The sequence below is a fragment of the Channa argus genome, chromosome 2, assembly GCF_033026475.1.
Source record: "Channa argus isolate prfri chromosome 2, Channa argus male v1.0, whole genome shotgun sequence".
NCBI classification, from domain to species: Eukaryota; Metazoa; Chordata; class Actinopteri; order Anabantiformes; family Channidae; genus Channa; species Channa argus.
The window spans coordinates 20,845,806-20,858,381 of NC_090198.1; the positions used below are offsets into that span (position 1 = coordinate 20,845,806).

Sequence of the window (12,576 nt, forward strand, 5' to 3'; positions counted from 1 at the left end):
CAAGCTTTCAGTCCAGTGATGGAGGAACCTACTATGTGTTTATTATTGAGGTCAAAGTGGGTGGTGGAGTCGTTCTGGAGTGCATTATAAGAAGAGGTGGCTCTAATGTTTTGGCACCTCTGGTGGAAAGCAGAATTCACAACAGAGCCATTGGGTTGGATTGCATTAAATTGAACCTTTCTGACAGTCGCAACCTAAAAACTGAAAAATTATAACTTTATATATGGCCGAGCTGTTGTCCTGGATTGCATTAGATTTTACAGGTGTTCCTAATAAAGTTGAGTGTATATACAGGAACCAGTTTATGGAGACAGGCTTTACTAAATATGTTGTTTTGAGCATATAATACATAGGGATATATGGATATTCCGCGTTTGTTCTTAGGCTTTTCTCCACTTTTAACACTGTTGTGGCCTAAGGTACCATCTGAACGTAAGAAATTTGTGCCCCGGAGGCTGCAAAAAAGATATGTAAAGAGTGTCCGACTCTTTGGGGCAAAAAGTGAATGACTTCCTGATTTTTCTGGGGCGGGATCTGTATCCCGATTCCCCTCTCTTGTTTAGAATTCTTCCTCCAGGATCCTGCTACGTGGCTGTTCGGGAAGCTAGCGGATCCCTGCCCCTCAGCTGCTGGGACTGTGGAGCTACTCTGCGGCGCAACCCTGCATTCACCAAGCCGGCCTGGATGGCAGGGACACACTGGTGCAAAGAGTGCCGAAAATCTAAGGTATTGAAACACAAAATGTCGCGTCCGTGTTGGAATTTAACGATTTGCTGAGGTTTCTCGGTTTGTAAAGTTGGCACTAACTTAGTCAAACTAATGCTAGTGTCGCAGTAACGTTACTGTTTACCGTTAGCTGTTAGTTAGTGTCGGAGCTAACTGGCTAACGGTTACTCTCTTAGCGAGCTGCGACTTTCTGTCGCTGTGAATATGTTTGCTCCGGCTAACGCTAGCTAGCGTGCTAACCTTTATTCCCCCACTGAGGAGAGAGAGCTGTGTTGTGAAACGCAAGGTTTAACGTAGCGGTGATTTAATGCGGCGTTTTGAGTTTCTGTAGCGCTAAAGTTCAACGCGGGGACACTGCAGAAGTAGCAAGTAACTATTTCATGCGATCGACTCAGTCCTGCTAACTTTTCGCAGACAAATGTCGATCAGCATTTGTGACGTTGTATGTTTCTAATCACTACTTTCTTTAAGTAACAGACTTGATTTAATAGTCAGTGAACTGAGGGTAACGCTACTTTAGAACTTGGCACAGCCAAGTGTCCATAGACTGCTGCCAAAAGCAAGCAGACACTGGCGTCTGGCCCTTTCTGGAGTTTTCTTTGCTTGACAGCGGTACCTAAAAGTTACTACGTAGCCTACATTCGCTCATGTCTTCTTCTTAAATACATCATTAAGGTACTTGAACATGTTTCCATCATTATGCTACTTTACACGTCACCACATTTCAATTATCCTCATTGTTCTTATTACTGACAGCTGTAGCATTACTTAACTTTAGCTACGCACTAATATTTAACAAAAACAATGGCACGCTTAGACAATACAGTCCTTATTTTTAACAATAATTAGATTCAACTAGTTGTTCCACAGTTTTTTTTTTGGTGTGTGTGTGTTTTCAGATGTCGCATATCACCTCTCTGTCTGTCAGTGGTTAATGAAATATTTCCCCTTTAAAGGTCTTACACAGATGGATTTAAAGAGTCTCAGCGTTGTCTGAACTGTTCTTTCCTGCCCCGTAAACCATCTTGTGACTCCTTACTTACTGTGCTATGTGACCCTTTGGAGGGGCCTGACCTCTATATTGGGAACCACTTAAAACAAGCTACAAGACTACAATGCTCCTGACCCATTTGCGCTCTAGTATTTATCTAATAATGCTGTATATGATCATTTATCAGTACTTTAGTTTTGTTATTAAAGTAAAATCTTAAGTAGGGCTTTTATGCAGTAAGTTTACTGTATATTGCTTTGCTTGTACTTTGTGTGAGAGTGTGTTTATCTTACAGCTTTACTGGTTGGAAGTGCTTTTTGGACCTTGGGACGGATGAAAGGTGGAAGCTGTACCAAGCCCAGCTGGGCTGTATTTGCTCTGTTTATCCCTGTTACTCTGCTGATGCTGACTTCCAGAGGGGCATCAAGCAGCAAGAAGATGACACAAACCGTTATGGCTGGTGCAACAGCCACATCTGCAGGACCAGGCCCCGGCTTGACACCTGACCTCTTAAGCCTTCAGGCAGTGGCAGACTTCTTTGCCAATGAACATGCTCATGTTTGGCTCTTGTCGCTGGTGGGCTCTGTTGCTGTAGGCCTCAGTGGAATTTTCCCCCTGCTTGTCATTCCCATTGAAGCTGGAGCAGCTCTCAAAACAGAAGGTAAGAAATGATGTTACCTAAATATGCCTGTGAAATATTTGGAATTATTTAGTAACTCATGGTATTAAAACATAATGTTTGGCTTATGGCAACATCAACCTGATACATCTTATTGTATATGGTTGAAGAGACAACATAAATGATCAAATAACTTTTTGAAAAGCAGGGGTTTTTTCCACTTTTTGTCATTTTCTAATCTGGTACAGAAATTTCTTTCAACTTTGAAGGAGTCCCCCTCCCTATTTTTTTTTTTTCACTTAAGCGCTATAATTCTTTGTGAATAACTTTTTATCTTTGCCAGGATTTTGTCTTAATTAAAAGGGGAGATTCTTAGATAACTTTAAAGAATTTTCTTAAAATTTTGTCACATACTCCTTAGTTGCTCTGTTGCAAATCTTAGCTTTATATAGCAATTCAATTCAACTTTACAGTACAGAATTTACAAATATGGAGACGAAACCCAACAAATCCCCCTTGAGCAAGGCATAGGTAAAAGTGTAAAAAACTTCCAGCAGAGCCAGGGTCAGGGTGGGCAGCTATCTGCCTTGAGCAGTTGGAAAGGAAGCACAAAGTTAAATTCATGGTGACATATAAATGCATACCTTCACTAACGGGGAAACAACTCCAGTACAGTAACAGTATGTGAATCTTTGTCACCCACTGTGTTTACATGCATTAAAGTAATCAGGTAATTCAGATAAGTCAGCATTCTTGCGTAAACTGGGAACAGAGTTTCGACTCACTGGAAATCTGCAAATAGATACAACAGAAGAATATTCTGATCCTCCTTCCTCTCAAACAAATTTTAGAGGCATGGCTTCCATATATTTTACTGTATAGTGATGGCACGCTTTCCCACACACACAGACACACGGACCGGTATATAGCTTCCTGAATTTTTCTTTTGTATTTTTTTTAACACTGTCAGCGCAAACTGTCTGAATTTTTTAAAAAATTGCAGTGGAAGGCATCTTATTTAGACATTTGAGGCGCTTTATCTTGTTTTCAGTCAGACTTTGATTTAAAAATAAGGCATCTCTCCCTCATTCAGGCTTTCACTGCCCTGCCTGCAGGCTTTTATTACGTACATGCATTGTTGCAGAAAGATCATTTATAAACCTGGTTATATGCATAGACAACAAAACAATCAGCTTTCTCCAGGAGAAATCAACCTTAGGTTTCCTTCAACACCTGCCCTTGTTTTGTAAACCAGCTTTCCCGTTTACATTACAGTTAAGAAACCAGCTTTCAGGAGAAAGCTGACTGTAACCTGGTTATTTAGGTGCATGTAAACGCAGTGACTGAAATCTAAGGGAGACCTTTCACAGAAAACCACAGAGCATGGACGCATTCATCAGGATACATTGTCTAAAATACTATATTATCAATTTCAACAAGGTTAATTTAGTTATCTTAGTTCCTGTATATTTGTCTCAATACACAATTTTGAGAAGAGCTCTGGCACTACTGTTGGAATCAAATTGGCTTAATGCTTTATATATGTTCCTAAACATTTTAATTACTTTAATAATGGCGACCCCGAACACACGGGATAAGCCGAAAGGAGAGTAGTAATAATGGTACATTATGCCTCAGTAACTGAGCCTTAGTTACTGTTGGTCAGCCTGAGGCCATAGTCCCTTCGAGTGGCCCCACCCACAGAAACGTGGCATTCCAGATGTATTTCAGTCCTTTGGTTTTTAAGTGTAGACCTAAGTGGAGCTTAGCCATTACCAAGGAACTCCTTGAGAAGTTAACACTTCTGTGGAAGGCATAAAAGACCACAGTGTATTGGGTTGATGCATTTCTGTGCTTTGTGGGGAGTGGGGTTAATTGGGGAAATAAGTAGTATAGAATATTGTTTTCAAAATGTCAACGGAACTGTAAAGCTGTTATTTTATTTGTTACTGTGATGTCAAGCCAACATGAGAATGTTAATTCATGTGTGTTTGTTTTCCTAGCTGGAAGCCAGAAGCTGAAGCAGCTCTTGAGCTTTGCTATTGGTGGTCTCCTCGGTGATGTTTTCCTTCACCTCCTTCCTGAGGCATGGGCGCTCTCTGGTGCTTCAGGTGGATCCCTTTTCCATTTGTCTTCAATTTGTCTTTCCATTCTTTTTTCTCAAAAGGCAGTTATAGCAAAATTGAAAATTAAATTTTGCTCATAGAGTATATCAGTATACTATTCCTACTACATTATCTTGCCTTTCAACATTATGCTTTCTCACAGACACACACAGACCACAGACCCATGTCATGTTTGTCATTAATCTCCACAGTATTTGCATCAAATATAATAAAATAATAATCTATCAACAATTAATCATTGCATCCCAATTTAAATTATTTTGCAAAGCTGCAATCTTATTTACACTTACAGTGAAACACTATATATATCAGGACAAAACCAAGTATTATTTGTACACTGTTAAACTTTTTATTAGAAACTGCATTTTTTAACACTGACATACTGCTATACTGCTCTAGCTCAGTTGTCACATTCATTCTTATGCACAGTCTCTCTGCTTCTTTCCAGCAGGTAAACAAAAACACTACATGACCCAGGGCTTGTGGGTAATTGCTGGCCTAGTGGCCTTCCTCCTTCTGGAAAAGATGTTTCCAGACCAAGACAGCGCCACGAATACCACTTCAAAATCAGACCTGAATCTTAATTTGGCTGTAAGTAATTCAGCTTAAATAGAAGCTTTCTAGATTTGGCTTTAATTTTTATACTGACTCTCACTGCACAAAGACAAGTCAGTACAAGCCTCCACACTAGTTTGCTTTCATTGGCATGCTTGTTACATACCTCTCTCCTCCATGGTGTTCCCGCAAAAGTTCTGTCAGTGGTGTCATTGTTTTGGTGCCTCATTACCAATAAATGCAGTTACATTTAGGCTGTCATTTATATACAGGTCATCACATTTGTGTTGATATAAAAGTATATATATAATTGGAGAACTGCATGTCCTGAATACTAACACCAGAGCTGTATTGTTGCGGTTTAATGTCTGATAGTTTGCATTTGGCAAAGCCATGCTGTCACTTATATCTTCTTTGAATCGCTTATGACTTCTTTGCAAATAGGTGTGTAGTTATGTTTAGGTTTAGGTTAGCATCCCATTATTTGCCATTTCAGTGTAAGGGGATGCAGACTTTACCCTCAACATAACATAACATAATAATAATAATAATAATGCACATTTGAATAGTACTGGTAAAGGGTCAAGGATGTTATTTTAAAAAAGGATATAGTAATAGCAATCAATGTTTGTTACACAAAGCTAGCTTGATGATTTCTACTTTGTATGCTTAGACATAAGGGGTTTATCATCTCACTCTGAAGCCTTTTTTCCCCCCAAAATATCAGACTCCTCCTTTTCACATACCTGAATATGGAATAATTGAAACTGCTTGAAATCAGAATAAGACGCTTTTTGATAATGCTACTGTTTTGTTATGGAATTATATTATAGCGTAACCAGAGATACAATTTAGCAAAAATGGTGTATGGTGTTGTACTGGTTGCAGTTGGTTTGATGTTAGTAAAATGGTCTTATCCTGCCTCCTGTCTTTGTAATACTCCTGCTAGTGAGGAAGAAGATTGGAATCCATAGCTAAACTCCTCCACTAGTGTCTATTTATAGTGCTGGGATGAAACAGCTGCTTTAGTCATTTTAGTGTCCAAAGGAGAGCACTCAGATTATAGACAGAGGCAACAATGGACAGGGACAGAGTGTGACAGATTGTGTGAGAGGCAAGGAGGGAAGCTATAAGCATTTTCTCCTAAAATACTATGAGTTTAGGCTGATCACACCATAAGATGAAGGGGTTTCAACAAGCTAAACTTTATTTTTATTTGAATTGTCAATGTTTTTATGCAGCCCGCTTCATATTTATAAAGAGCTACTATGCCTAATGTAATGTATGAAGAAAATTTATCCCTAAACAGAATTCTGAATTGACTATTTATCTCCAATCCGTTTTACTTCTGCACAAGATTGATGGCACTAAAGTTATTGCACATATTATTTCCTTATGCTTCAATCATGGACTTGGAGCCAACATTTGCACTTTATGCAAACAGAAGACAGCAGGTTATTTCCCTTTCACTTAATTTTACTGATCGGCTTAAATTGCAACGTATGGGTTTTTTTGATTGCGGGAATAGGGAAGTTGACTATTCTCAGAAAATGAAAGCAATGCCCTGACAAAAATCGGTGTAATCATTTTTGTGGTGTACAAAGTTGGACTTTTTAGGATCTATTATGTCTCATAAATAAACAGAAGTACAAATGACTACTTATTACTACATATGTTGGAAGTTAAAAATATTATCTGTACTTTTTTCAGCAGAAGTTCTACTGCCATTGGGTGAACTGTGTGACACATAATGGAAGCAACCATAAAATGACTGTACACTGCACTTCAGATTTTAGGCTGCCATTAGCTTACTGTTTTTAGTGAGACTGATGTTATTGGACAAGATGGGCAATATTTTTCCTTATAAATCTTTCCACTTTAATGGTATATTACTGATGCTAGGAGCTGACGTGTAATTGGAACATGAGTAATATTTATTTAAAGAATTACATATCTGAAAAAGGAAGCTTCATGTGGGAGAACATAATTTTTCCCCTTTTTTTTTCTTCCTCGTTTTTCTGCAGACACAGTCTAATTCAGTTTTTAGTGGCAAAACAGCAGTATCAATCAGAAACGGGCACCATGCTGAGTCATGGAAATCCTCCAAGCAACAGAGCCTGCAGGAAAGATCAGAGAAAATCAAGGTAATGCTGACAACCATAACATTTTCTGGTTAACAAAGAAGACAGAAAATGTTTTTATTTATTTAATTTTACGTAAGAAGACGCGCCTGGGGTAAGCTCTTCACATAGGTTGTTTATGTATAAGATGAGGCTTTTGCTTTTTCAGTCCTCTCAAGCAAGTCATGACATCTGTCATAAATAGCAACTGAAACAGAAACGGAAGAAAAACACTCCTAACCAGTTATACGTGAATACAAAGGAATAAGATTAAAAAAGTATCTTGGAAGTGTTGGTGTGCTGTTTGGAACATCACAGATTGTTTGGAGATTTACTGTAATGGTGTTTGTATGTGCCTTTCTGCATAAATACTCTACTCTGGCATAATAAAATGAAGCTGGTAAATAATTGTACAGTAAATCCTCTCAAGTAGCACACCACAGGGTAGCTTTAATGCGTAGTCAAAACAGTCAATCAGGATAAAGAAGAAGAGATTTAAGTCACATTTACTTTTGTTTTATTTAGGCATAAACTAAACAGAGGTTCTCAAATATGTTGCAGATTTGGAGTGGATCACCAGATATAATAAGAAATAAGAAAAAGTGAAACGGACAAGGTGATCAATAGCATAGAAATTGAAGCATCAAGCATTTGGCAAGTGGCCATAAATTGAAATACAAGAAAGACCTTCTAAGGCCAAACTGAGCGATTCAAGTGTGAGTTCTTCGAAATCAGAGCAGAAACAATGTCTTAGTATAGAGGTTTACACCTTAAACAATTTTCTGTTATGTTGGAGGAATAAAAACAAAACTGGCCTATAATACATGAGGTATCAACTGCAACCAGTTGGGTTTCTGTGTATCACATGTCATAAGAATCTTCAGAGAAATAGATCACTTACTTTGTAAGTGATTTGTACAGGGTCACTGTACAAAGCTAATAGCACAATACTTACAAAGAAGTAAGTGTAAGATACAATAAAAAACAAAGACTGAATTGCAATCTATGCAAGCTGACGTTCTGGATAATACCACACCTTTCTTAGTTCCCACTAACAAAGGGTCATTTGAGTAACCTTATGTTTAATTTATTACAGACAAGTGGATACCTAAACCTACTGGCTAACTGCATTGACAACTTCACTCATGGCCTGGCAGTAGCTGGGAGTTTTCTTGTCAGCAAAAAGGTAAGAAGTAGTGCTCCATAATTAATCTAACTGCAATTATGATGCCACTGCAAATATAACTTCAGAAGTCTGCTGTTCAATTCAATAAAAAATGTGACAACCTATTTAGGGATTCCCTACCAAAAAAGTGTGTGTGTGTGTATATATATATATATATATATATATATATATATATATATATATATATATATATATATATTTTGCAGAGCCTTAAGCCAAATGGCATTAGGTGACATATCAGGAAGGATATAAACACAACAGTGAGAATTTTATGTGCTGCGAAAAAGTGGAGCAGTGTCAGATTAGGGTTAAATCAGCTCTTAGACACTTGGCATTTATTGTGTGTGTGTGTGTGTGTGTGTGTGTGTGTGTGTGTGTGTGTGTGTGTGCCCAGTTCACCAATGTATTAGTGCATTTCAAAAACTCTTTGTTTGAAATGTAATGTTCTAAAACCAAGCACTCCTTAATTTTGTAGAGGAATATGAGGTAGGAGACCAGGCAGACTTCCCTTGTATTAGTCATTGAAAACTCTAATGTTTAGCTTTTTCCCTTTTTGTATCAAGGAGCAAACAAGTTGCAGCACAATCTATTTGAGTTAAACTGCCTACTTTGGCATTGCACAGCCGGCAATGTGAATATTGGTATGTGCACATCATGATAATGATATAACAATGTATTGTGCAGCCCTAATAGTTAATATTTATAGATTTACAAGATACTAGCAGTTGTTGAGGGGAACGTCAGTCCCTGGCCCTGAAGAACATGACTAACAAGAAGGCAGTGTCTTGATTACTGACAAACAATATCCATTGAGTGTGAACGTGTGTGAATACAAATGTGATTCTTTGCACTTAAAAGGTCAGATCTTAAATGCATTGTGGGAGCTGCAAAATGTCCAATGAGGAGTGCTATAAGACTGAATGAAAGGAAAGGACAAAAATATATCTAGTGAAGTTGGACATCTCTTGTGACTACAGTGTTTGGCAGTGTGTACAGGCTTTCTGGCAGAGCAGGAGACCTGTTGTATCAGCTTTCTCACTGTCTTAAAAGACGACCACTCACTGAGCATTTATCACAGGATACAACAAATGCTTTTAGTTTGAACCCTGTTTTTGTTGTACAGTGTTTGATTGTTTAGAAAGATGCTCTTTAAACTGCAATAATGTAGATTTGGATCCCTTCGGTAGGTTACTGTATATTTGTATCTGTGGGAAGAGGCAGTCCAGCTGGAGAGACATAAGGCTAGCAGCATGAACTATGGATCTGTGTGCCAGAGAGGAAGTTAACTAGATGCATCAAACATACACATACAAGACACCTCACCAGTGGTTTGTGCATATTGTAATATGCTTTTCTAATAATGTGATTTTTGCCGCAATGCTGACTGATTATTTAAAATGTTACGTAAACAAGGAATTGCAGTTTATATTTGTAGTGGCTCATGAACATATTTTAAGCTTAATTTAGGAACTTTTAAACTGTATATCATTGTGCCTCAGGCCTCTTACAACTAAAATAAGCTTTACCTAATCTAAATGTATAACTACATTCCTGTTTCATTCCCTCATCCTTGAGTTATGTTGACTTCTTTTTGACAAAACATTAAGTAGCTTTGTAACTGCATTGACCGGCATCTTCAACATTATCATCACAGCTCTTAAGCAGCTTTCACATAAGACGGAAGAATTTGTCAAACATTTCCCTTTTTTATTGTGAAAAAAAACCCAGCAGCAATTAAGACAAAATGCTTTGTTAATGAGAGTTTTCTTGCAGGTTGGGTTCCTTACCACCTTTGCAATCCTGCTTCATGAAATCCCACATGAGGTGAGATTACAGAAGTCATGTTTAAGTTGTACTTAAAATGTATCATTTCAGGATTTACTGTACTTTGAAATTTCTTGTTTACGTAGTATATAAATAATGTATATTCTGACCACTAAAATAGTTATAAACAAGTACTAAATGTGTAGCCTTTCCCCAATGTTAAAAATGTTTCTGTCTGCAGGTGGGAGACTTTGCCATTCTGCTGAGGGCAGGCTTTGACCGATGGAGTGCTGCTCGCATGCAGCTGTTAACAGCACTGGTTGGGCTGTTGGGAGCTTCCTTTGCTCTGTGCACTCAGTCACCAAAAGGCACAGGTAATTTAAGACTAATATGCTGTGCAAACAAACAACTCATCATCATTACTGCCAAAATCAGTCCTATGTGCTTTTTACTCTTCCTAGAAAATGCCACTACCTGGATTTTGCCTTTCACTTCTGGAGGCTTCCTCTATATAGCCTTGGTGAATGTGGTGCCTGACCTGCTTGAGGAGTCCAGTTTAAGGTATACTAGTGCTCTTATTGGTGCCTAGCTGATATTGTGTGTGTGCGCATATTACAGTTCAAACAGATCCACTTTACCGTACATACCTCCACAGCACTGTAAGTGGCAGACAGCTCTGCAGGGTGCCTTTTAACCTGCTCTGTGTTGATAGAATTGAAACATGGTGACTATTGAACAAGGCCACTTGACTGTAGAACAAAACTTGATATATCAAATGTAAAATGCATGATGAATTAAAAGTAGTACATTTCTGTTCCTGAATCTGAATATGTAACATTTGTGTCTCCCCAGGCACTCCCTCCTGCAGATCCTGCTCATTTTCTGTGGTGTTACAGTCATGGTTCTGCTCTCTGCCATTGTTGGCTGAACAAAGACGAAACACCCTCTCACCTTACCAAACACTAAAACTCAGCACTGGAGATGCTGTGACCTTTCTCATAGAAACATTGTCTTGATTACACCTTGTTCATTTCATCATCATCATCATCATCATCATCATCATCATCATCATCATCATCATGTTACACCAAAATAAATGAACAGCACTTCAGAGATGGATGACTGAAAAGTAGATGTTCTTCATCTGCCTACATTTGTGTGGACACTTTAAAATGTGCCATACTTTGATGTCAAGGGAATGAAGATGGTTTATATGGATATCTGTTACCAAATTATCTATTATATTGTTGGTCAGACAATCTTGTTGTTTTGCACATACATTTACACAGGTACACCCGTTTTAACAGATGCTCCATAGAACAGGTGTTATGGGACCTCCTGTAAAACCTATTGCATTCAAAATTGTTTAAACATGTCATGTATTGTTTCTGTTTTGCATCTACTGTTTCTGTTGTAGCTACTTTCATATTTATTAAAAAGAACACAATTTTATTAGATGTGCACCACCACTACTCTTATCAGTTTGTCTTGTTAAAAAATAAGTGCCAAGAAATCTGGCTGGTGTGTTAAACTAGTATCCTCTCTTAACCAAATGCACTATTTCAAGTTGTAATGCAAAGTTCTGCTTTTATTTTTATGTGTGTGTGTGTGCGTATGTATATGTATATATACATACACACACACACACACAGAGCTGTGTGTGTGTGTGTGTGTGTGTGTGTGTATGTGTGTATGTATATATATATATATATATATATATATATATATATATATATATATATATATATATATATATATATATATATATATATATATATATATATATATATATATTAAAAAAATTGTGATAATGTTTAAATGGCGAAAACAATCTGTACTATTTGTTTATCTCCAATTTTCAAATAATTCTGTGAGACAAGAAAGAGGTGATTATCAGAAAGTGAACCATGCAGGTTTAATTCATATGTTCTTCATGACTTAGCTCCTGCTGAAAATCTCCACCCCTGGAAAAAATAAATTTTTTAAATACGTACATTTAAAACCAATCCTGTTAATTCGTAACTTTTTGACAAAAACACCACACACGCTAGGTGATAGTTAGGATGATTTCCTCATATTGATAAGTTACTGTAGACCTGAGTGTTGGCTCAAACAAACTTTCCATTATGAACGCAATTTTAATGCAAATACCATATGCATAAAATGCCAAATTGGCACGAGGAGAGGGGCTATTGGTGGTGTGTTCATACTCGTCCCATCTCAACGCAGTCTCTTTGGCAAGCTTCTGTTGCCATAACGACTCCACTGCAGGTTGCCTTCCTTAGTCATCAGCCTGTGAGCTGCCTATTGTCTGTGGGAGCCTTCCTCAGTCGCAGCACAGAAGGACAACAAACAGGCCCCGTGTGCACTGGAGGACATTCATTAGGAAACAGCGAAAACACACAAGTGACAAATCTTTCATTGACACTCAGCTGAGATGCAACATTAATTTAGTCCCAGCGTTTAATTCATGATGTCTTGGTTGCAAT

The 12,576-nt window shown here is 37.9% G+C and overlaps 1 protein-coding gene across 4 annotated transcripts; it reads left to right on the forward strand.

Moving 5' to 3' along the window:
• Positions 1-419: 419 nt before the first annotated feature.
• slc39a13 (solute carrier family 39 member 13) lies at positions 420-11,539 on the forward strand. 4 transcript variants are annotated; one of them, XM_067496309.1, is made up of 10 exons: positions 444-726; positions 2,013-2,378; positions 4,340-4,447; positions 4,914-5,053; positions 7,042-7,161; positions 8,234-8,323; positions 10,097-10,147; positions 10,329-10,461; positions 10,549-10,648; positions 10,940-11,539. In XM_067496309.1, exons 2-10 carry the CDS (start codon positions 2,051-2,053, stop codon positions 11,013-11,015), a joined length of 1,146 nt encoding a protein of 381 aa, XP_067352410.1. In that variant the 5' UTR covers positions 444-726; positions 2,013-2,050; the 3' UTR covers positions 11,016-11,539. The 4 variants fall into 4 exon arrangements, with proteins under 4 accessions (XP_067352411.1, XP_067352410.1, XP_067352408.1 ...); XM_067496307.1 differs by having other exon boundaries at positions 446-726; positions 4,911-5,053; XM_067496308.1 differs by lacking the exon at positions 444-726 and adding an exon at positions 893-1,401 and having other exon boundaries at positions 4,911-5,053.
• The last annotated feature ends 1,037 nt before the right edge of the window (positions 11,540-12,576 follow it).

Coding starts and splice junctions, on each gene's coding strand:
- slc39a13 (XM_067496307.1), top strand. CDS start 2,051: ATGAAAGGTGGAAGCTGTACCAAGCCCAGCTGGGCTGTATTTGCTCTG. Junction 5,054..7,041: donor ACCTGAATCTTAATTTGGCT/GTAAGTAATTCA, acceptor GTTTTTCTGCAG/ACACAGTCTAATTCAGTTTT. Junction 8,324..10,096: donor GTTTTCTTGTCAGCAAAAAG/GTAAGAAGTAGT, acceptor GTTTTCTTGCAG/GTTGGGTTCCTTACCACCTT.